The 26,344-nt window shown below is 37.9% G+C and overlaps 1 protein-coding gene across 2 annotated transcripts in view; it reads right to left on the reverse strand.

Moving 5' to 3' along the window:
- Positions 1 to 25,875, reverse strand: part of lrrtm4l2 (leucine rich repeat transmembrane neuronal 4 like 2) — a 39,075-nt gene extending 13,200 nt beyond the window's left edge. The window contains exons 1-2 of one of the 2 annotated variants that reach the window (XM_067414428.1): positions 25,320 to 25,875; positions 16,958 to 18,570 (exon numbers count right to left, since the gene is read on the reverse strand). In XM_067414428.1, the coding sequence (XP_067270529.1) occupies positions 16,958 to 18,570; positions 25,320 to 25,323 (1,617 nt within the window). In that variant the 5' untranslated portion in view covers positions 25,324 to 25,875. Of the gene's footprint in view, positions 1 to 16,908; positions 18,571 to 25,319 lie in introns of both variants that reach the window. The other variant, XM_067414429.1, reaches the window with a different exon arrangement.
- Positions 25,876 to 26,344: the final 469 nt, after the last annotated feature.

Raw genomic sequence — 26,344 nt, forward strand, 5'->3', positions numbered from 1 at the left:
CATTGTAGAGCTTGTCATGTCAGCGTGTAAGATGGAAATGTTCTGGAGAGCCTCTACTTGTACCACCTGACCGCATTTAGGTGTTGATGGGGTTGCTATAAAATTCCAGGGACGTGAACAGCTGCGGAAAAAAAATCACGTGTTGTCATCTGGAGACTACGGTAATTACGACATGGTGTGAAAGCAGCATAGATGCAGAGGGGTTGTGTGTGAACATAATAGTTATTGTAATTCTAGAGTGAATGTGAGCATCCATTTACTCATCTCACAAAAACAGTATTCCTCAAAATGAATAAAACAGTGAAATGTCCAACTCAGAATATTACGCAAACCTATGCAAATTATGCAATAATTAAATATAACACAAATAGGCCCATACTTTATGCATTTAATATCACTTTATTACCTTGATATTCCAATTCACCCATTCAAATAAGCAAAATTATTATTTTTTTGTTTGCAGTGTTGCTGTGTTTGAAATTGCCCTCTATAGCTTCATTCCCTACATTACATCACTAATATAGTCTACATGATGGAGGGAATGAAAACGAGTGAGTGAATTCAGACACTGAGTGTGCCAGAAGGGCTGCCACTTTTGCATAGTTTGTGCTTGCTGTTTTATATTCCTTTGAAACGCAGCAAAATGGAAGCTCCAGTAGTAATGAAATGACCATAATTAAACAATTTAATAATCAATAAAAAAATAATTTATACCTGCATGATATCACCCTGTAACCATATTGGATCAGTGATTTGGAAGATAGATGGATGATTGATTCAGCTGTGAATTAATTTGATGTGTGTCTCTCACAGTGCATTGTGGGTATTCTCTAGCCGTTGAACTTACTTCAGTTGTATGCTCGTTTTTGTGGTGCATTGTGGGATTGAAAGAGATCATATCCACTGTGGTTTCGGACACCATTACAAATGACTGAACCTCAAATATTGCCCTATTTAAGGCATAGAGGGCGATTTCGGGCACAGCCAAAGAGTTATTTGATTTTCATAACGAATAATTATAGGCCTACCATTTAAAAGTTTGTAATAAGTGAGAAAAATTAACATCAGAAATGATTCATTAAGCTTATTGAAACTGGCTCTATAGACTTTTACATTGTTAATTTTTTTTTTTTTTTTTCATTAATGAATCCTTGTTTTCAGCATTGATAATAAGAAATGTTAGTTACACTTTAGAAAAATGATTTATCATTATTAGGTAACTTTCCAGAAGTAATGGAAGACTTATGACTTAACACTTCAGCTACTACTATTAACTACACTGTAAAAAAAATCAGGTCTCCAATTGAACATTTTCTAGTGACTGATCACATGTACATTTTTCAGTTGGCCGAATTGAATTTCTGTGGATTAAACTGCATCAAATCACAGAAATTCAGTTTGGCCAACTGAAAAATTTAGATGTGATCAGAAAAATTTCAATTGGAGACGACATTATTTTATTTTTTTTCAGTGTAATATAGAAACAAGCTTAACTAATCATTAACTAAAATCAAATTTCAGAGATCAATAATCAATAATTACTGACTGAGATTAGCCTCATTAATAACTATTAACTAACTGACGGATTAGAAAGAACATTAGTGTGCGTCTGAGACATAATCAGTCATCTTTTTTACTCTCAATAAAGTCCTAAAATGCATCACTAATTACTCAAGTGTTACCTAGTCACTATGCAGGAACTACTAATGATCTGGACCATTATTTTAAAGTGGAAAACATCTTGACATCTAGCAGTCCTTGAAGAGTGACTACATTTGAGCAATTAGTGATGCACTTTATGACTTTATTCAGAATGAAAAATGACAATCTTCAAGAACTACCAGTGATCTGGACCATTATTTTATCCAGGTCACTATAGGTCCTGCATAGTGACTAGATAACACTTGAGTAATAAACGATGCATGACCACGTCGAGAGAAAAAAAGCCAACATTGCTCACATCTCGGTAATGTTGTGCTGTTTAGTAATTAATTAGTAATTCTTTATAACTTATCATAATAATTACCTATTCGTTCTTAGCGATGCCAATCTCATTCACTAATTATTGATTAGGAACTTTCTTGTTCTTTCTAATTTGTCAGTTAATTTATATTTATTAATGAGGCTAATTTCATTCAGTAATTATTGATTACTTAACAAGGAACTATATCTCCTAAATGTAATATAACTTACTGATTAGTTATGGTCATTTCTATATTAGACAATAGTAGCTGAAGTGCTAATGCAGTTCTCATTTGTTACCTATTAATGACGGATCATTCTTCTAAAGTAAATAGTAAATGGACTGCATTTATATAGGCCATCCAAAGCACTTCACATCTTGCCTCACATTCACTCATTCACACACCAACGGCGGTGTCAGCCATGCAAGGCGCCATTCAGCTCGTCGAGAGCAGCTGGGGTTAGGTGTCTTGCTTGTGGACACCTCAACACTTGGTCATGTGGAACCGGGGAACGAACCACCAACCTTCCGGTTTGTAGACATGAACCACTGAGCCACTGCTGCCCCAAATTTTAAAGTGTAACCAAAATGTTTCTTGAGCAGTTAATCAGCATCATTTCAGAAGGATCATCTGGTGTAATAATGCTGAAAATTCAGCTTTTTATCACTGAAATAAATTGTTTTTGCCCAATTTGCCCATTGGCCTCTGTCCATCATGGCCTCCTAATCATCCCCCTCTCTGGATTGGCTTCATCAAGAGGTGGTCTCCTCTCCACCAATCAGCTGGTGTGTGGTGAGCGTTCCGGCGCAATATGGCTGCCGTCACATCATCCAGGTGGATGCTGCACATTGGTGGTGTTTGAGGAGATTCCCCCCTTCAATGTAAAGCGCTTTGAGTGCCTTGAAAAGCTCTATATAAATCGAACACATTATTATTATTATTATTAGTTATTTAAATTGCAGTAACATTTCACAATTTTACCCTTTTTATTTTACATTTTCAAACATGAAAATTTAATGTTTATCTGCTTACCCCCAGGGCATCCAAAATGTAGATGTGTTTGTTTTTTCAGTAGAACACAAATGAAGATTTTAAACTCCAACTGATGTGTATAATGCATGTCAATGGGGTGCTTTCTATGAGAGCCCAATGCCATTATTTCCATCAAGTAGGTCAAATAACTGATGCGACCATAGATATATATTTACATAGATTCGTCATTCGACCGATCCGCGCCATGTGTCTCCATGAGCCGCAGGGTTTAATATGGATTCGTATGTCTATGTATTTTGTACTCTCATATGGCTCATAGAAAAACACCCCATTGACATGCATTTTACGAGCAACGCTTGGAGTTAAACATCTTCATTTGTGTTCTACTGAAGAAACAAACACATCTACATCTTGGATGCCCTGGGGGAAAGCAGATAAACATCACATTTTCATTTTTGGGTGAACTATCCCTTTACTCTTTATTACTCTATCCCTCTAAACTCTTACCAGCACACCCCAGGTTCCAACAGTTACCACGTGGACATCCCAGTTATCCCAGTTGAGATACATTTTGGAGAATATGGAAACCTGTGCACTCTTTTCTACAGAAACTCTGACCATCTGTCTCATGGGGACTATGTTTTTTTTTTCTCTGTTCTATCTATTCTATTTTTTTTAAATATATATTACTCATGTCATGGTTTTGAATTATTCATGCAGGAAGAAATGTATACCTTTTTTATATGCAACTATTCATCTCTCAGTGCTTTGGGTTTGTTTGTGTCTTGTTCTTTGATGTTAGTGTATTATATGTGATTCTATTTAAAAATTAATAAAACATTTAAAAAAAACTGACCAACCCCAAACTTCTGACCGGTAGTGTAAATATTACTTTTTTTCTTCTTTGCAATGTCAGTGAAAATCATTTTTATGATTCATATTTGATTTTATAATATAAAGAGTCAGTTTGGATATCATGTTGACTTTAAACATTGCTTTTGATCCGAGTGAAAACAAGGGGTGTGCATCTTATGCAAAGACCGTGAGACTCAGGGGGTGAGGATGGATTTGATGGTTTTATTCTCCTCACACACATAATACCCAATATTCTGAGGTCATATGAATGGCTTGCTCAGGATATGACGACGCAGGTTGATATATTCCTCAGAATACTAGTCTTTTTATTTGACAGTTATGAGTCACCAAACCCCACTGCAGATTTTACAGTATTTCGTTTTAAATATGAAATCTCGATAGAGAGAGACTTTTTTAATTCGCATTGATCTTTATGATTTGATTAGTCACAGCTCATGAAACAAATCCCTCTTCACCTTGCAGCACAATCCATTTCCCACGTAATGCACATACACATAACATTAGCATCTTCTCTCTGATCTGTCAGTCTGCAGGCTCCCAACACAAAACAAGCGCCGCGTTCTCCCTCGGAAAACGCCGCAGGCTCCGAAAAATGTGCCAACTGCAGTCTATTAATACACTTCGTCTTTTATCTCATCCGTTTAGCCTGTTGTTTTAAGATTGCTAATAAACGTGACGTCTGTGTAAACATCGTCCTTGGCTTGCTTGTGGGAAGAGCCGCGTGCAGTTTAATTCTGAGTGCAAATTTAGAGCAATTATTATTAGGCCTGTTCTGTGATGGAGTTATCTGTTCAGTGATAGTGCTGTTGCCTAAATCATCGGTATGAGTCACAATCATATTCAAGTAGGCCTGTTCACACTGGGACACTTCTATACTAGGTATACACCTTATTATACAAATGAGAATGAAACACTGGGAAAAAAATGTATAGGTATGATTCGATTGGAAGTTCTCAGTTTTTTGTATGTGGGACTTTTATGCTTGGTGTTGAAATGTCCTGTCCTGTGCTGCGTTCAAGTTCATTTTTATTATGCCCTTCACTCGCGAACTTCCCTCCGTCTCGTTCACTCGGATGTGCGTCATTGCTTACGTTGCATGAGTGCCCACTACTGGCGGAAACTTTGCAATGGACTGAACTGGAACGCCCTAAGCCCTTGATCACTTGGAATCCACTTTGGAGTTGATTTATTATTTATTTTTTTCCTTTAAGAAATTGTTTAATGCAACATTCTATATGTATATGGATGTCAAGGAAAATATATTTACCAATATATTACTTCAAAATATATTATAATATATTGTAAATACATGGAATAATATATTGATGGTATTATACAATATATAATATATATTCCTGTAATATATTGCAAAATATACAAATGATTGCCGCTTTCATATATTGCAATATATTGGTGAATATAAATATTAAATCCCATATATGTGAATATATTGCCTAATATATTACATGATATTTTCCAATATACTGCAATATATTTTTGTTTCGTTAGGGGTGTTTGGGTTGTTTTAAATGTTTTTAAAAATATCATAGAGTTGTTTGTGGTGGGGTAAATTAAACGCGATATGTGATGACCTCACAATCGCGTTGCATTGTGGTATATGAAGCTACCTGAAGTGTACATATGAAGTAGACTCGCTCACTCGGTCAAAATCGAGGGAGCAAGGGTCTGTCCATATAAACTTCCCTTGTCCACTTCACGAAGTGGAACGCACTTCAAGATGGCGGCGGGGATTCCCCCAAGGGGAAGTGCTTAGGGAAGTTTGCAAGTGCGTGTCTTAAAGTGGAGTGGAACGCAGCACTGGGGTTGGCAAAATTGACTTTTATTTTGACAGGAAGAGCCCCTTGGAACAGGAAGGCCTTCTGTAGAAGAAATGGCCAAGCCAGGTTTTGGCGAGGGAGTCTGGATTTTAGGTGATCCTGTTTGGACCAAAAAGATTGGTGTTTTTTAGTCTTCTAATTTGAAGTCATTTATGGATTAATTACCCATCGAGGTTCAAGAGAAGACATGGGGTTTGTTGTATGTTTGCTATTGTCATCACGTTTGGTGGATTATTACAATTTTTCCTGAACATTTTGATTTACTTTTTGGGGCTCAAGGACTAGGACTATTGCTATCAATATACTTGCTGGTTTACCTGCTTATGCCTATCTCTGTCTGCTTTCAAGAATTGATACAGTTTTCCCCTTATTCATTAATGCCTTGTGAGTTCCCTGAACTTTTAAGTGATGACTGGTTTACTAAAGTTTCAAGCCAAGTTTGTTACAACACAGCTTCAGCGTTTTGATCCCCATTTCTAGGATTTTAAAATAATTGTTGGGTGCAATGTATTACTAAGTAATTCTGTAATAAAGTAAAGTAAGGAATTACAGTGCAATTATATATTTAAAGGTGTCATGTTTTTTATACATCAAATTTTTTATACTGTTGTCTGAGGTCAACTAATGATGTTTGGGTGGTTTTTACATTCAAAAACATCATAACTAATAAGTGATAGGCTATTTCTACACTGGTTTTGAGGCTATTCTCCTGAACGCTGGGTTCTGATGGGCGTGTCACTGGAGACTTGGAAGTAAACGCCCACGGCCAGGATTGGAGAAGATTTGCATATTTAATGAGCTTCAGTTCCCCTGTCAGTTCACAAGGGAGAGGAGAGAATGAGGGAGAAGCAACCAGAATGATTTTGCCGATCACAGGGCTCATAAATGTCTTTATCAAACAAACACAATGTTTTATTTCTCATCGACCCGCGATTGATTGGACTATTATTTTTTTATACTACACATAGCTGCAAGATCGGACGATATAAGCGTGAACCGTGCACATACACGTCCAATGTGCTAAAGGTATGCTCTGTTAGACACGTACACATAAGCAAAACGATCTATAACAATGCAACACTATTACATATAAAAACACGTTTTACTCACATAAGTGTGTTGCACCATTCCTGTCGGATCCAAATCCAGCATCGACTGGAGATTTGTTTACAAAAGATTTCCACAGTGAACTGAAGTGAACAGAACACTAGTCTTCCCCGCGAGAGCTGGAACTTCATTAAAAATAAAGTTTAACCTAATATTAGGATCATAAGGAAGCTTATGCAGCGACTGTGTTCTTCCACAACCAGGAATAACACAATATCTTAATCTTCCTCGACATGTTTATTGTTGTTGACCAGCTAGCACGAGCCCTCCATGAGTCAGTGGGCGGGGCTACTGGATTAGACGTGCCGTAGAGGCGGTGTTTCGTCACGCACTGACGTCAGTATGAAGCACAGGACCGTTTGCTGGGCTTGGTGTCTACAAAAGCTTTTCTTTGACTAAATAGGGAGATTTCAGCTCTGAAACTTACAGGATATTCTTATATTACCATGACCTTTTATATATCAAAAGCTCAAGGGAAAGTTGATTCCTCAATTCATCGCCCCTTTAAGTATTGAGTAACAATAATTAAATACTGTACATAGGGTAGAGGGTTACTTGCATGTAATTATGCATGACTTGCAGTTATTATGTACTATGTAACACTTTTGTGCAGCTTATTTGTTACACATGTTACTAATGTAAGTACTATAAATTGTGCTTAAGTCAAGTCGACTTTTTATCGCTTAATATCGTTTTTTTACAGTGCCGATTTGTTCAGCTTCACAGTGTTAACAGGAAAATAATGCAACAGATTTTGATTCATCTGTACAGCCGCTCTGGAGAAAATTGTCATCTAGCACATTTCAATTGTCATACAGTATAGCGACAATGTGGGCAGTAGTTTAGTTGATTTAATTAATTTAGTTTAGTAATTCAGTAGTGTCCCCAACTGAGCAAGCCAAGCCAAAGGTGACAGTGGCAAGGAACCAAAACTCCATCAGGTGGTATAATGGAGGAAAAAAACAAAAACCTTTGGATAAACCAGGCTTAAGTACATGCAACCAACCCTAAACCACCCCGATCCAAACCATAACCCTATAGTAAATACTTATTATTACTCAGTACTTGTTTGTATAATTGCACCTTGTAACAAATGTAACAATTACACCTTAAAATAAAGGTTGCACAATATATTTAAGTACTCTTTAATATTTAATGTACTTACTATATGGTTAGGGTAGGATTGAGTTTGGTTTAGGGTTAGTTGTATGTAATTCTCAAGCGGCAACCTCCCGCGATCTCTTTTGAAGCCAATACGGAAGTAATGTAAACTGTAATTCCTTAACTGGCCACTAGGGACAGGCTCCAGTAGGGAGCAGAATCTCATTGAGCCCCATGTTAAAATTCTCAACTTTAAAGCAGAAATAAACATGTTTACAGCCTGGTACAAATTGTGGTTTTGGCTTATTAGGCTAATTTTGATCTTCATGACAACTCTGAGGGGGGTGAATTTTTTTATAACTCATTCGTTTCCGTTATATAAAGCCTTAAGGTTCTGCATAATTAAGGGCGTGGTTACAAGTGGATAGCCATTTATCCGCCGTCTATAGTTATTGCGTCACCTCTGCTCCGCGCACATCCCGCCTTTTTGCCCATTTTCTGTTATCCGGGAGTGACACGCGATGACTCGCTCACAAGATGGCAACGCCCAGCTCGCCCCTACTTTAAGCTTCAGAACGGCTTATCAGAATCCTATAGGTGACGTCACGGACACTACGTCCATATTTTTTTACAGTCTATGGTAATTATGCATAATTTACTGTTATTGCTATGGTAAGCACATGTAACAAGGACACTGTAAAATAAAGTGTTACCAAATAAAATGTCACCAAACCATTACACTCCTCTTTTCTGTGATGTAATTGCAGTTACTTGTGATGTATTAAACACTGGGTTACACTTTATTTTAAGGTGTCATTGTTACAGTGTAATTATAATTACTGAATAACATTAAGTGATTACAATGTTCTTACAATAGGGTGAGGATTAGGGTTTGGGTTGGATTAGGGTTAGTTGTATGTAATTGTGCTAAATTTATTTATAGTTACACATATGTAACAATGTCACTCTAAAATTAAGTGTTACCAAATAATGTATAGACTATAGAACAATCATATACTGTATATACAACAGTAGTGGATTCAATACCACATTTTAATGTCTAATGTTAAAAATGTATGTTTTGAATGTAATCTCCCTTGAAATACTTTGGACAGTTTAAGAATAACTTCTGCATTCATGCACGTCTTTTATTTGACAGAATTAAAAGAGCATTTTCATGTCTATCCTTATATTGTTTAACTATTTGAGGTTAATATGAGATTTGGAAAATTATTAGTGATACAATACTTTTTTAGAGATAGTAATTAGTACAGTAATCTATTTACACTGTTGAAGATGTAATTAATAGCCAGTAATGAATTACTTTTTTTAGAGTAATAACCTGACACTATAAATAAGAAATGATGTTTTGCATTAATTAAAAGTATGATTTTTTTTTCAGCCAGTCGTTTCACCCATATTCTTAATATTCACTGTACGTTTTAAGGTATTTATATACATATCTGTTGTATTGTTTTTAATCTATGCTGATTAAAATATAATATTGGACACAAGTAGTTAAAGTAATGGAAAAAAAAATGTAATGCATTATAGTAATGAGAATGTTGTGCAGAAATGTGGTTAATTTTATAATGCAACTCAATCTCATACAGTATTTGTGTATTTACATTCTTTGTGCAAAATATAACTGTCATATACTAAATATGTAGGACTCAGACATGTTCTTGATTGGCTTTAGGAGATTTACACAGTGACTTTTTCTAACCTCTAATCACAAGAAAACCCTGATTTGATTTTGTTCTATAAAAGTCATGGTATGACGACCTGCTGCGTACAAACCTTGACACACTCAGACTGAATGCACATCTAATTTCAGGCTAAAAAAAGCTCAAAATTACAACACCAAGTTCACCTCACTTCATAGATCTGGAGGCAAAGCATCCTTATCTGCAGCAGAAACAAGGAAGCATCCACTTAAAGAATGTAAAAATGAGCAATTTCATGCTGAGATTAGAAGTGTGAAGCCGAGGTGGAAGTGCCATTGACAGACTAAGAAAACAATCTCGCTTATGGGGTCACTGGAAGATTGGAGAAGTTAGTCACAGTACTGAAGAACAGGTTAGAATAGAGCTTGATATAGTACAGTGGTTTTGCCACGACATTTGCCTTTGAAATTCAAGATGCCTGTTCCACTAGGCTATCCTAATGAATCAAAATATAAAAGACGACAGCTGGTTTTGATTTGGGAAATGTCAGCCGTACGGGAGATCTACTGAAAAATTAGCCCATGAACAGCATGTGAATATGATGTTTACCCAAATGCAAAATGTATTCTGCCTATGGTGTTACATTTAACAATTACAATACTAATCCTAAAATACTCAAGCCTCCAGACGTGTTTTAGACCACATTTTTTTGTATTGGTGAACAGAGAGATGAACGATGCAGTTTATTGATCCCTGAGAGGTAATATAAGCTCTACATGCCTTCAGCAGGATGCATGAGCATATGCCACACTGTATATTTCTATAATTTGCAAGCTTTCGAGAATGGCAAGAATATGATCGACATCTTTATGGAACTATCAAGCACAGTAAAATGTGACATTCTCTGAATGTCACACACCAGCAGAGCATCGCGCTCATCATTATGATGACACGAGTTAAGGCAGAAGTTCTCAGCTGGTTTAGTTGCATTGGACATCAAGAACGAAGGACAACTTACTGGTTTGGTTTCTTAATATCTTTTGCAATGGTTTAATGCTCTTTGCTGACATTTACCTTGTGTATTTTAGTGCATTTGTGGTTTTCATGTACTTTTACTGATTTAAATACACAGATTAACCACGTCAGCTCTGCAGCACATTTTGCATTTTTTTTGAGAATTAGGAATATCTGAATTTAAAAAAGCGCCCTACCCACATACATTGGAGTAAATTGATAAAAAGGGTCTGATTTTACAGAAAAAACTCTACATTTTAACACAGTGGTGGAATATTGCATGTATTATATTGTATCTATTCACAATCTTATGATAAATATCGATACAAAATAAATATTTTGATTAATTTTTAATTAATTTGTTATTTAAAAATCTATATATTTTTTAAAAATCATTTTGGGATCCTTTTTTGAAGTTTTTATTTATTGATTCTATAAATTGGCACTAAACAGGGGAAAAAAAGAATTTTCTTGATATCTCCTTGCAAATAAAATTTATTGAGATTTATCTGACCAAAGTATCTAATAACTCTCATAATCTGCATTGACATAAACTGGCCACTAGGAAATCGAAAAGAAGGCTCCGCCACTCTTCAACTTTGTAAAGGGAGATCTCGGGCTCTGATTGGTCTACAATCATGATCCACATGTCTATAAAGAGCTGAGATTCTCAGCTTTTCTGTAGCATGATGCAATATGTGATGACATCATCAAAAATCGTGGCTAACATCGAGAATCAAAACTAGCAATAATAAGAGTATTTGTCTGCATCACGTTTTGATCTGGACATCGGTGACATATTACATGTCGTTTGGCCATGCTTGCTCACAGACATGTAAAAATAGTCTCATTTTGAAGCAAACAACCTAAGGAACAAGCAGATATAGGGTTTGAGGCTAGTAGCTTTACAACAAGTTTGTGATCCGAACAGGAATATGACTCATGTGTTTGCTTGTTCAAAGGAGTCATTTCAATCTTTGTGATTCTTTTGATAGTAAATTTACTGAAAATTATTGGATTGGTGAAATATGCTCAGCGATATTCCTGAGGCCGATAGCTTTCATTTGATATATGACTTGTCTATTTTAGGTGTGTTTGTGTGATAAAAATATGAAATGTTACTTTATTTGCATGATTTTCTCAAGGGGGGGGGGGGGGGGGGTTGGGGGGGGGTCGAATTCAGACCGTATTATTTTTTTCTATGTAATATAAATGCAGAAGTTATTGGGTTATTAAGTAAGCTGAGGTTCTAATCTTGCAAATGATACCATATATGTCTAGTTTTGTGGTGCGCGAGTTATATATTTTAAAAACAGATTATGGTGAGCTGAAGTGGTTAAGTTGCAATGAAAAACAGTTGGATGAACTGGAAGTGTTTTCTCCTTCCTTTTAAAACCACCTATATATTGTCCTGCCCTAATATGTACAATTATGTGATAAGCTGCATTTAATTAGGGCTGGGAATCAATTGAAGCATGCTAATTAATTTAATCAAATAATGATATAGCAATTAATACAACAAATTACTCAGAAGTGATTGTACATCGTTCAAATGAACATACCAATACATTTGAAGTGTCCTTAGAAGTCAATTAATAATAAGACTGGATTTCAATAATATGGAACTAAAGTACTGTGTGTGTGTGTGTGTGTGTGTGTGTGTGTGTGTGTGTGTGTGTGTGTGTGTGTGTGTGTGTGTGCGTTTGTTTGTGACCTATAAGGTAACATTAGTTAACTACTTTAGTTAACCTGAATTAAGAATATACATTTTCAACATTTACAAATACATTATGGGTTAACATTACTCTGACCTGACATGAACAAACTGTTAACAGCTGGATTTTTGTTAACTAACATGAACAAAGATTAATGAATGCTGTACCAAATATATTGCTCATTGATAATGTTAATTCATACATTAACTAATGTTAACACAAGACCTTATTGTAAAGTGTTTAGGCCGGGTCATTTTATTTCAATGGTCCACATTATCCTTCTAACTATTATGGCTTATTAACCATTAGACTGCCAGGCTCTCCCAAAACATTGTATTGTAAACATTGTAAACATTGTAAAACCTAATATTGTGTTAGTTTGCTAACAAAACAGCCCTGATATGTTGAGGCATGGACTCCACTAGACTCCTGAAGATGTTAGCAGCAGATCCTTTAAGTCCTGTAAATTGCGAGGTGGGGCCTCCATGGATCGGACTTGTTTGTTCAGCACATCCTACAGATACTAGACTGGATTGAGATCTGGGAAATTTGGAGCCCAAGTCAACACCTCAATCTCATTGTTGTGCTCCTCAAACCATTCCTGAACCATTTTTGCTTTGTGGCAGAATCATTATCCTGGTGAAAGAGCCAAAGCCACCAGTGAATATTGTTTTCATGAAAGGATGTACATGGTCTGCAACAATGCTTATGTAGGCGGTACTTTTCAAAGTAACATCAGGCAGGACCCAAGGTTTCCCAGCAGAACATTGCCCAAAGCATCACACTACTACTGCTGGCGTGCCTTCTTCCCATAGTGCATCCTGGTGCCATGTGTAAGTGATGCACACGCACCAGACCATCCACATGGTGTAAAAGAAAACCATTGCTGGTCTAATTCTGATGCTCACATGCCCACTGTTGCCGCTATCGGTGGTGGACAGGGGTCAGCATGAGCATCAGGACTGATCTTTGGCTATGCAGCCCCATACGCAACACACTGCAATGTACTGTGTATTCTGACACCTTTCTATCAGAACCAGCATTGACTTCTTCAGCAATTTGAGCTACAGTAGCTCATCTGTTTGATCTACCAACACAAACCAGTTTTCGCTCCCCACGTGCATCAATGAGCCTTGGCCGCCCACGACCCTGTCACCGGTTCACCGCTGTTCCTTCCTTGGATCACTTTTGATAGATACTGACCACTGCAGACCGTGAACACCCCACAAGAGCTGCAGTTTTGAAGATGCTGTGACCCTGTCGTCTTGCCATTACAATTTGGCCCTTGTCAAACTCGCTCAAATCCATATGCTTGCACATTTTTCATGCTTCTAACACATTAGCTTTGAGGACAAACTGTTCACTTGCTGTCTAATGTATCCCGCCCACTAACAGGTGCCGTGATGAAGAGATAATCAGTGTTATTCACTTCACCTGTCATAATGTTACTATGCAATTACTTCAACTTATTCTTCTAACCTGAACCCTAACTTATAGTCTACTAATATTCTGAGAGTTAGTTGACATGTCGTCGCAAAGTTGTCAGTAGAGTGTCTAAAGTGGATCATCGAAATAAAGTGCAACCCTGACCTAAAGCAATTATGTGTTAGCGGCTATTTAGGTACGATTAAATAAAAGCAGATGGTTCTGGACGACGGCAGACTCGCAAAAGCTAGACTGGAGTACTTCAGGCTTGAAGTTCCAAAGTAAGAAAAACCTTTATTACAGAATTTACACGAGTATTAGGAGGCCTGATAAATTACATTACTTAATTCTTCCCCCTCCGACACACACACACACACACACACACACACACACACACACACACACACACACACACACACACACACACACACACACACACACACACACACACACACACACACACACACACACACACACAGGTTTGTTTCACTATATTAGTGAGGACATTAAATAGACTTCCATTGATTTTATATCAGGTTAATGATACTTTCTATCCCCTAACCCAACCCCTACCCCTAAACCTACCCATCACAGAAACATGTGCAGATCAACAGATTTAAATAAAAACATGTTTTGGCTGATTTATAAGCCTTTTAAAACTAGTGAGAACCTTTCCAATGTCCTCACTAGTGGGTCATTTTCATGTTTTACTATATAAGTGAGGACATTCGTGTCCTCACAAGTATTGCCAAACAAGGAACACACACACACACACACACACACACACACACACACACACACACACACACACACACACACACACACACACACACACACACACACACACACACACACACACACACACACACACACACACACACACACACACACACACACACACACAACCACACACACACACACACACACACACACACAGTTTCCAAACCCATCACACTCACTGTGATGTATGCCAGAAAAGTGTTTCAGCCGGAAAGACACAATACAGCAAGCATTCGATTGTGCACACATCAGCCAGTGTGATCTACAATTGCTGTGCTTTTCTCTCAAGGGAGGACTGAGAGTCAGATTAGGTACAATTATGGCATGTATCTTCCCAATCAAAAATGTCATGCAGTTTTTGCTTAGGTTTGTGAAAGCTTTTACGAGGGAGCATTTAATTATATTGCATCACCCAAAATAATAAGAGAGACTAATCTAGAGCCAGGGCAATAGGACAAAAATAACAACAACAACAACAAAAATATAAATAATAACACACATAAATGAGCACTCCCGCTCATAAAATGTCAAAACTAAATATGTGATGACCCGTTACAACACAGAGCTCCAAAGAAGTGATCAAATGAATGATGTAGCAGCCCCAAGCTGGAGTTAAAAGACTAGGCAATAATTGAAGGTGATGGAAAACATGAATATGTGCATTGATTTCCAACAGCGGGAACTGGTAAAGGGCAAAGAATGTAGTCATGCAGGATAATGCATCTAGAATAAAGAAGGCTTTGTAAAATAAGGTCTTCATAATTTAAGTACATAATTACTGAACGTTATTGCAGTTTCTTCTAGTTCCATGATAAACACAAGGCCTGATAATAGTGACTCACAATAATGCCACTGTAAGTGTTGTTTTGTGTCAAAAAAGGCTTATTCTTTTTGTAAGGCAACCTTAGACAATAGAACTCTGCTGGGATTGCTAGCTATGAATTAAGTTTAATTGAGGGAGACCTTCAAGAGAGAATAATAGAGCTAATTTAAAAGCACTCAAGGGTTGTTAAATTGAATGTACCACTATGATGGTCAGCGGATGCACTTGTTTACAACTTTTCCATATCAATTGTCAGTTTGAAAAGGGTAGAAGAACAGATTTAATCCTTTGATTAAATCCTTATGAGTACATGCACTACCCACTGTGCCATACACACCTTTGAAATAAAGCAGTAGTTCATTTAAAACCAGCAAGTCTAATTAATTAATGTAAAGATGGGTTTAGGTGTTGTGATGTATTGTATACTAAGCTATATTAAGGAATATTGAGGTGGTCATGTGATTGAATCATACTGTTCATTTTATATATATACTAAACTTGATTGACCTGACCTCTAACAATCATCCCTCTTTCACTTTTTGGCTCCTTGCAGATAAGGAGACTTTCTCATATGCAGATAGACAGGCAGATGGTGGGTAGAAAAGTCTATCACAGGGAGCTGCTCAGTTACCTGCCATGATAAGACATATTTAATTCTCGGTGAGCAGCCACAATCCCTCACAGTTGCTGTGAACTTCTTTCATCCTTTTCACTATTAGCGACTAATATCCTGTGCAATGCTGATCATAAGAGACGTGTGGACTGTTTACAGTATAAATCTTCCAAAAGCAATTCAAGCATTACCCAAAATGGAAAATGTTGTCGTTTACTTTTTCTAAACATGTATGCATTGTTTTTTTTCTTCTGTAGAGCATGCAAGGGGAATCAAAGTGTTCATGTATAAATCAGGGCTTGACATTAACTTTTTTGCCCAGCAGCCACTGTTTTCCAAAGTTATTAGCAGTTCAACATTTTCACTGGCCACAACTTTGACATCAGGGGGCATAATGATATTTATATATTATCTCCTAATTTGGCAGCAGGTATATTAGGCTGCTGTCACTTTAAGACCCATTATACTGTTGCACACATGCTTTCTTTCTCAACTGTTTTACGCTTACTTAAAACAGAACTATGTTTATGTAAAGTGGCTGCGTTACACGCCATTACTAAAATACACCCACATTTGGTTGGCAGGTGTTAATGTCAAGCTCTAAAAATGACAAAACTAAGTTGTTCAATTGACTTAAGCTTCAGAAGATTTGGAAAATAGTGCACGAGTCAAATTGACTACATTTATGCTAATTTCATGAGGGGAAGGTTGCTGTCCTTTTTACAGCTTGGCAGGTATAGTCTCTATGATTGTATGGGAAAAAAATATCTTTGCATTAAGATTGTCCTTTGGGGAATCTATGTAAAACCATATCAGCATGCATGTTTGGAATGACTTGGTGAATAAATAATGAGAGCATTTTTGTTTTTAGGTGAACTATTCCTCTATTCATGCAAATAATATGTGAGCTTTTCCCACTTTCCCGCTTTCCCAACAGAAGGGCAAAGAGAAGAAATAATTTTATGGGCAGTCATGCTCTTAAAAAAGTTTACCTCTGACTCCCCGATGCAGAGAATGCGTTTTTTTAGTGGTAGGTCATACCTCGCACTCTCTGGAGCCCGAGATGGTGCAGGTGCACGCCCCGTTAACCATAGAGTCCATCGTCTCTGCATTGGCATGGTTGTAGCTTAGATAATACTCTTGCAGTTGAGAGTTGATGTTATGTTCAGGCTCTCGAGTCTTTTTCCTGCGCTTGCGTCGGATGGAGTGCTGCTGGAGTTGTCTCATGCTGTTAGGGTATCGTCGCCACGACACGTAAATCACTAATAGGATTAATGACACCGAGAGAAATAGGGCAACGCTGCCGGCGATGATCTTGTGGAAGGTCATATGCTCAAACTCTGGTTCGGGGGTAAAGGGTAAGCTGCTAGGTGTCACTGATAGAGGTGGTAGGGATTCTTTGTCAGACAGAACAGGGAATAAAACCTTTGGGGTGAGTCTTTGTATGTGAGTAACTTGGAAAAGCTGTCTAGTTGTGGTCCGTGGGGCTGGAGTGGTGGTTGTGGGTGGCTTTGTCACATAAAGAGTTGTTGTAGTAGTAGTCAAAAGAAGTGTTAATTCCGTGGTTGGTTCTACAGTGAATATCTCCTCACACACTGAGTTGTTCCTCACTGCCTCCATAACTCTTTCTCCCTGAAGAGATTTGGGAGTGCTGCAAATAATGCTGGCGTCTCTAGTTCCCCTGAAGTTTCTCAGCCAAGACACCAGAGGGCAGATACTAGAGCTGCAGTCCCATATGTTTCCTGCCAGGTTGATAGTGCTAATGGAGATCCATGATGAAACCACTTCCTGGGACACATTACTGATCTTGTTGGACTCCAGATTGAGTGTATGCAAGTTGGGCAAACACCTAAAAACAGCAGGATCCAAAATTTGAATCTCGTTGCCTGATAGATCCAGTTTCTGCAAAGTGTGCCAAGTCCAAGGCGAACCTTGGACGACTGTCCGTATGCGATTCCACTGCAGATAAAGAGCCTGCAGATTTAAGAGGCGTGGAAATAGGAAAAAGTTAATCCGGGAAAACTGATTGTGTTCAAGGTGAAGTTCCGTCAGCCTGAGCAGTCCCAGAAAGGTGGTACGAGTGATAGTCCGTAGGCGATTGTAACCCAAATCTAGAAACTCCAGGCTCCGACATTCCATAAACGTACGGACTGGGATGTTTCTGATGTTGTTTGATCGCAGGTGAAGATTCTGAAGCTTGCGAAGCCCATGGAAATGCCCTGGTATCAAGTCCTGCATCTGATTGTAGGACAGGTCAAGGTTGCGCAGGTTTGGGACGGTCTCAAAGGTGCCATTTTGCAACTGCACAATCTTGTTAGAGCTTAGGATTAGTTCCTTCAGCCGACGAAGTCCCTGGAAGGCCAGTCTATCCACTACACTGATGGAATTGTGGTCCAGGTAGAGCCAGACCAGCTGGTTGAGGTGAGCAAACTGGTAAGGTAGCAACAACAGGAGGCTGTTGTACCGCAGAGATAGACCCTGGCACCCTAGAGAGATGTTCTCCGGGACGTCTTGAAAGGCGCCAGACTCGCAGTAAACAATCTTGCCTTCGCAGCGGCAACTCACAGGGCACATCCGCTCCCCCTTGCTGAGCAGCAGGAGAACAGAAGCATGGAGAAGAAAACATGACAGGCGCCCTTCCCAGAGTAAGGGCCCTGCGGAGAAACACAGACAGAACACAGACAGACAACATTTGAGGTCAGTTTTAGTATTCACCCAGAGAGCACAGGTTTGCAGGTGACTGAATGTGTGCGCAGCACATCCATTATGCACAGCCTCACCTTTATCATCAAGGAAAACGATTCATGACTGTGATGGATGGGGAACATCCTGTAGAGTGTGGTGAGTGTTTTCAAGCTATTAAGACATAATGTATGAAATCTAAAAAACGCACTGGGGACCCTCTAATTGAATACGAGGATTGGAGAGGAATTATCCATCATTTAGCGCTACACCTTTTAATGTACCCTGGTTTCAGACAAAATGGAAGCGAGTGGGAAGCGAAGAGAGTGTTTTAAATGAATGGAAATCAATGAGCTTCACTTATCAGAGCCGAGCTAATCAGCATACATATACACAGAGCAACCCGTCCTTCCCTGTACACCCCCTCAAAAGATTGAACTAATGTTGGAGATTAAAAACAGCATGCCTTCACAATCTCAAACATCGAATGCATTTTAGGCGTCACGCTAAATTAAGAGCGAAAGAAAGGCGACATCAGGGTCATCCGTCTCAAAGTTTGCTTGTATCATTAGCAAGGAACACATGACAAATAAGAGTCCTGCTGTTCTGCTGCTTTGCGTTGATGCTTTAACAAGCAGAGACGTGCAACAGCAATAGGGCATACCAAACGGTTTACACAGTCATCAATTTTATATAATAGTGTCCTATCGGAGCAGTAAATATGTTTCGTTCAGTGGCTAAAGGCCAGTAACCCATCTCCTGCTGACTAGTTACTGGAACAGTGAGATGGTATTGAGATTCCCTTAGCAGCAGAGATCATTAGCGACATGGTCTTAATGGATAAAGAAGACCCATAAGAATGTGGTAATTCTTCCAGCATGACCAGGTACGCTGGCGGATATAGCTGCCTCAAAAGACCACATTTTATATGACCCATTAATACTACACATTATCTTATTTGGGGACAAACTATTTGATGGAAGCTGCATTCTCATGGAGCTATGGATGGGATTTTCTCCAGGGTATTTCATGAGCAACTCAATGCATTTGGAACATTTTCTCTAGCTTGTTATTAAATTGGTACAACAGGAAAAAACTTCATCCTTAAAAAAACGACTGCATGTGAACCTCTGCAATCAATCTCCAGGTCTGGCTGTTAAAGAAATCAATGAGCAAATTAAACCTTTGAGAGTCATTAGAGGCTAAAGATTTTCAGAGCTGATTCGCTTAATGTTTTCCTCTCACTTAACTGTTTAAAATCAAGAGCAGATAAGGCTGTTTTTAAAAGCATAGCCACCCATTGTGTTCTTCATGGAGGGGAGAGTTTTGTTTGTTGTGCGTTCCTGACAGTCCACATTTTAGATTTCCTTAGAAATTGATCTGTTTACTTCAATACACAATCCTGGTTTTCAATGGATAGTTCACCCAAAAATGTTTAAAAATAAATAAATAATAATATTCAAAATATCTTCGTTTGTGTTGAGCAGAAGAAAGACATTCTCAAATGTACAGGTTTAGAAAAACTTGAGGGTCAGTAAATGACTCATGATTTTAGTTCATTTCTGGGTGAACTATTCCTTAAATGAGCATGATTCCCGAAATGTGTTTGTAATCTTTTATCAAAATGTAATTTCTTCTGCTTCATTTCGGCTTATGTCAGAAAATCATATATTTCCAGTTTAATTCTAAAATTCATCACATTACGTTGCTCCTTGTCTCTTACTTTACTCAAAGTCTCACTTTGGAGGGTATAGTTGTGATCTGATGTAGAACTTGTGAACTTTTCAACCATTTTTTAACAGACCTCTTTTTTGGGATTCCAAGGGAAACTAATTGACATTCAAGGACATTCATGTTCATGTTTCTATGGTTCAGAAGGATGCAGAGAGACGGTGAGAGAACGAGAGCTGCCATCTCCTTTGGCAAAAAGACAAGTTGATATCCTGCACTGTTCCATTACCCTGACATGGAGAGTAATACACGGGCCGGACTCAGCAGGAGATGATTAAGAAACAAGATGAATGCAGCGAGGGTTTGAATAATAATGTAGCCGGCTAACCACACAAATAAAGCAAATGTGCCACATTTCTTCATTTCTTCAGGTACACAAGAACATTTACATAACTGATGCTATAGCAGAGACTGCTGTCTTTTTAATCTAAAGAACCAATTAACACTGCCAGAAAAGGACCAGATGGAGAAAAGTTAAGAGTTGCTTTATAGTACACATTTGTGTTAAAACTATGGCTGTCAATTGAATTTGGCCAATTATCTTTATTTGATAAATGCAATATCATTCAGGAGATTTACTCAAATCTTCTGAATGATAATGCATATATGTGTGTGTGTGTATGCAATCAAATTGAAAATGGTTAATTAAATGGCATACGATACAATTAATTCAATTTACATAATTAATCATTTGACAGCCCCAGTTTAAACTTTGAAGGTTGTTTCTTGATGTCTTGCTTTGTGGTAGATTAACTTTCACTCCAGCTTCAATTCCCAGTTCACAGTATGCGTTACCAACACTTTCCGACTGAGCTCTATTTAAGGTTTTCCTTTTTTTCATGCTGTCTGTCCACAGGGACTAACACTTCCCAATGGACTGCCCCTGCAAGGAGTTTGCTGTGCTTTTTATAATGTTTTTCTGCTCTGTCCTCAGTTTAACATTTAAGGGCGTAGCTAATCCTAATTTGAGTCTATTTTGTGTCATCCGATCATAATCTGATTGAAATACAAGCCCTGTCAAGAGCCATAGGGGAGAGCAAACTAAACCTTGCCGGAGGAAAAGGTGAAAGCATATTGTGCTTCTGAGAATTGCATTATTTTTGTCAGTGACAAGGCTGAAATTAATAAGCGTTCAACCTCTGTCTGTGTGCATTTACTATAGCTCAATTGGTGCTAGCAACATCAAGGTTAAGGGTTCAAATCCTTTTTTTTTAACTCTATTGACAAGCCATTTTGTTTCGTTGTGTGTGTATGTGTGTGGGCATATTTTTGTGAAATATGAGGACTCAAATGTGTATAATGGCATGGGTATGACACAGGTATTACAAGGAGAGGGTGAAATATGAGGACACTGACCATGTACCCATATTTAAAAATGCTTATAAATCACACAGGATGAGTTTTTTGAGAAAGTAAAAATACAGAGTTTCCTATGATGAGTAGGTTTAGGGACAGGGGCAGTGTAGAGGGATAGAAAATACGGTTTATACAGTATAAAAACCATTACGCCTATATGGAATGTCCCCACATTTCACAAAAACAAACGTACGTGTGTGTGTGTGTGTGTGTGTGTGTGTGTGTGTGTGTGTGTGTGTGTGTGTGTGTGTGTGTTTCATGTGGTGAAACAGGAAATCCAATGCGTGTCACAAAAAATGGGACTTGGTTTTATCCGTCAGAATTGATTTGATGTTTTAAAGATTGTGTTTCACAGCAGAATGGAGTTGTGAACCCCCCACCCCCACCCCCACCCCACACACACACACTAGAATGGGGAGGCATGGAGGTCAAGTTCACTCTCCAGAGCCTTTCTGCTTATCTCAGTTAAAAAACTGATATTTTTTTCCATTCCAGCACTATTTGCTTGAAATTGCTTATTTTATAATTGGATATGCAGTATTACCTACAACAGTAACTGAAAACTATTGTATGCCTAACAATATGAATATTGGTTAGCATTATTCTAAGTCTAAACAGAAAGAAAGAAAGAAAGAAAGAAAGAAAGAAAGAAAGAAAGAAAGAAAGAAAGAAAGAAAGAAAGAAAGAAAGAAAGAAAGAAAGAAAGAAAGAAAGAAAGAAAGAAAGAAAGAAAGAAAAGAAATAAAGGCAGAGCAAATCTTTCTGTTTACTGAAAAAAAATATTTATTTATTTATTTAGTTAGTTAGTGTATAACTGTAGAGTCTGGGCAACCATAACCAGTATTGGCTATGTTAATGCTAGTTTGATGTGCATGACTGGAATTTTAAAATATTCATAATGTGGCTGGACTTGTGCCATATGGACAAAACCCTTCTTTGCCCTGGAGTCCTTAAGATGCATTTTGTTAATAATATTAAATTAGATTCATCTTGATAGAGCATGCGGTTATCAGCTGGTGTTTTCTCTATAGTTATTCTGGCATACATTAAATGTTTGCTCACATTAACATATCTGTGATTTGAAAATGTGTTATTCATGTCAACATCGTAACACTGTTTAGCTCTGAGACTCAAGATGGTTCCAGTGATAGAGTATCTGTTAAACTTTTTGAATTATTTAACATTATATGATGTAAGGAATTGTTGTTTTCTGGTGTTTTTCTCGGAGAATCTCACATGCTCTTCTGATAGATGGCTGGAGTTCTTCCTGCGTTTGGTTCAACTTAAAGGCTCATTCTAAACCTGTAAGACTTTAGTTTATCTTCAGAACATAAATAAAGATATTTTTGAGCTTCAGCAAGAACCAATGAGGTTCATTCTTGTGTTACGGAGCACGTTTGAGCTTCAGCGAGAACCAATGAGGTTCATTCTCGTGTTACGCAGCACGTTTGAGCTTCAGCGAGAACCAATGAGGTTCATTCTTGTGTTACGCAGCACGTTTGAGCTTCTGCAAGAACCAATGAGGTTCATTCTCGTGTTACGCAGCACGTTTGAGCTTCAGCAAGAACCAATGAGGTTCATTCTTGTGTTACGCAGCACGTTTGAGCTTCTGCGAGAACCAATGAGGTTCATTCTCGTGAACCAATGAGGTTCATTCTCGTGTTATGCAGCACATTTGAGCTTCAGCAAGAACCAATGAGGTTCATTCTCGTGTTATGCAGCACATTTGAGCTTCAGCAAGAACCAATGAGGTTCATTCTCTCTGCAAGAACCAATGAGGTTCATTCTCTCTGCAAGAACCAATGAGGTTCATTCTCTCTGCAAGAACCAATGAGGTTCATTCTCGTGTTACGCAGCACGTTTGAGCTTCAGCGAGAACCAATGAGGTTCATTCTTGCACGTCAAGCAGGTCCGGTTGAGCTTCTGTTTATGATCTCTAATCAATGATTATTTGTTAATAAAAGCCTAAATGAAATGTTCATCACATATGCTATCATATCTCTTCAGAAATTGAGCTAAACTGCTCAGTTCATAGTTTTATGATTTATTTATGAACTCTTTGAAGTGTCAAAGTGGTAGTTGAGTAGTTTTCAATAGAGGGACAGACATATCTCTGATTTCTTTTAAATTATCTTTATTTGTGTTTCAAAGATGAATGAAAGTCGAATGAAATGATGGTAATTGATGATTTGTTTGTTTTTTTGAGGGGGTGAACTAACCTTTAATTTCAGATTTAACTCAAGCTGATCATGCCTTATCCATACAAATGAGTTTCAAGTAGGTTTTTATTTTATAATTGACAATTTTTCTAAAATATAGATTATCCAGAGGCTTAAACAATGTCATGTAAAGTTTACAAACTGAGTGTTAATTGTGACATTAATGCATCCGGGAAGAAGAAGAACATCGTTTTGTAGTAAGTGCTCTATATTGATGACCAAAGCTAGAGTAGTGTAACTGCAGGACATGCTCCTATTCATACCTTAGTCAGAATAACATAAAGAATCAGCAGTGGCCACAGATGGAGGCGCTGTCAATGCACAGCCATAATTGATTGAAACATGGCCACTGATTCAAATGATGATTGAGGTAATTGTGGATTTCAGTGTAAAGCACAATGAAATGTAGCATTATGAAGCCTAGCAACTGCCGAGTGCAACCCTGAATGCAAAATATCAAACCAAAGTCTATCATGTCCACTGGACTGCCAGCAAGAGACCAATTACAAACTGTAAAACGCTTCCATTCCATTTGACTCAGACCTATCATAAGGAATTTCTAAGCATTTAATATGATGTGCCAAAAACAACATTGTGGTCAATCTTTAACTATTATGCTCAATTGCAGCTTTAAAATAACTGTGAGGCTGTTTGGATACTTTTTTTTCTTCTTTAGGTTACAATGTTTGTGAATATATGATAGAGCATGTCATCCTTTTGCCTTAGAGTCTCAGTCTAAATTGCCCTACAGTGTGACAAATGATTATGTTCACTTTAAAAAAAATAATTAGTGATGGCAAAAAGGTGACATTTTCCTACCATGTTGATATGCACCAACTGCAACATTTCCTGCCTGCACTCGTTACTGTGGGCAACACCGTTCAACGGAAGGATTTTGTTTTCATTTTGATAATTAATCATCAGAAAAATACAAAATTGAAGAAAAAGGCTATAGCAGAAAAGGGAGAAGAGATGATTTCTTACTACATTTGTTGCTACATATATTCATATCTTAAAAATCGCATGATAAAGCTCGTTTTGTACAAAGTCTCACATGTAAAAGTCATTCACGTTATTTTAGCTCGGCGCGTTTTAATATATAATTAGGCTACAAGGCGTTTGCGTAAATGTCAAGTGATGAATGATCAGGAAGGTGGAACAGAACATGACTGAAATCGGGAAACTGATTGCCCATCAAAATGCATGCAAAACACACGCACAAATCCATAATCAATAAACGCGTCCACACAATTTAAAACCACACAATTATCTCATTTGCAACAGATGATCCAAGTTCAATGATTTGCATGCGCTTCGAATACGAAAGGCAGTTTGTCATGGCATTACGCACTTAAATGCGAGAACACGGTCATTAAGCAAACCAACAGAAATCTTTCTTTGCTTTATGCTCTTACCCATGGCACTGGCTCTGCTCCAGTTGCGCGTTCACAAGGCAGTTCACTCCAGAAATCTCTGCGCTTTTTGGTGAAGCTGAAGTGCAACTAAATGAAAGCGTCAGTTTATTGAGCGCAGTTGCGCGCGAGTCAGATTGACAATCATAACTACGAAAAAAAAAAACAAAACAAATAAACAAACAGTTAATACCTCAGGTTACTGATACCCACGAATATTAAATTGCATTACAATACACGTTAGGATGCGAACGTAATGAAAGCGAGCAAATAAAAGGAAGGGAAGTTTCATCCGGCGATGAAAGGCATCATGATCCATACTGTAGATGCGAGAGGTCGCGGGATGCTGGAATCTTCCGAATGCGCGCGGCTTCAGCACCAGTGAGTCTGAGGGACGTGTTGCCTCCACCGGTTACAGTGTTGCGCTCCGTCGCGGATGGACAGCAGCGATCACACGTCACGCGCCGGAGGTGGCTGTGGTTTAGTGCTTTAATGATTGAAGATCTGTGCTGGGAGCTGATAGGCTGCATGTTCTCAGCTCAACTCAACTCAACTCAACTCAACTCAACTCAAACAATTGTTGATTTACCACTGCGTATGCACTCTGTAGGCTTCCTTCCATGCGTCAGTCTTATCACGTTGTGTTATAGCGTACATTGGGTAAAATATAATTTATGTTTTAGTAGATTTGAATTTGATCACAACCGTTGCCTTTTAACATATGTGTTTCATTACATATGATGACATATTTGAGTAGATGTTGATCTTGATCATGCCATTGGGTGCTGCAGCTTCTAACAATAAAATCTGGCAATTTATTAATACATATTCAAACCTTTTTCCCTTTTCTCTACTAAAACACGTTTTCTTGAGAATATTTTAGATGGTATAATAGTTATATAGGTAACACTACTTTAGGGTCCAAATCTCACTATAGTTGCTTATTAGCATGCATACTGAGATATTGGCTGTTTATTAGGCACTTATAAAGCAAATATTAATACCTTATTCTGCATGAAAATATTCTA

The sequence above is a fragment of the Pseudorasbora parva genome, chromosome 13 (genome assembly GCF_024679245.1).
Source record: "Pseudorasbora parva isolate DD20220531a chromosome 13, ASM2467924v1, whole genome shotgun sequence".
Lineage (NCBI taxonomy): Eukaryota > Metazoa > Chordata > Actinopteri > Cypriniformes > Gobionidae > Pseudorasbora > Pseudorasbora parva.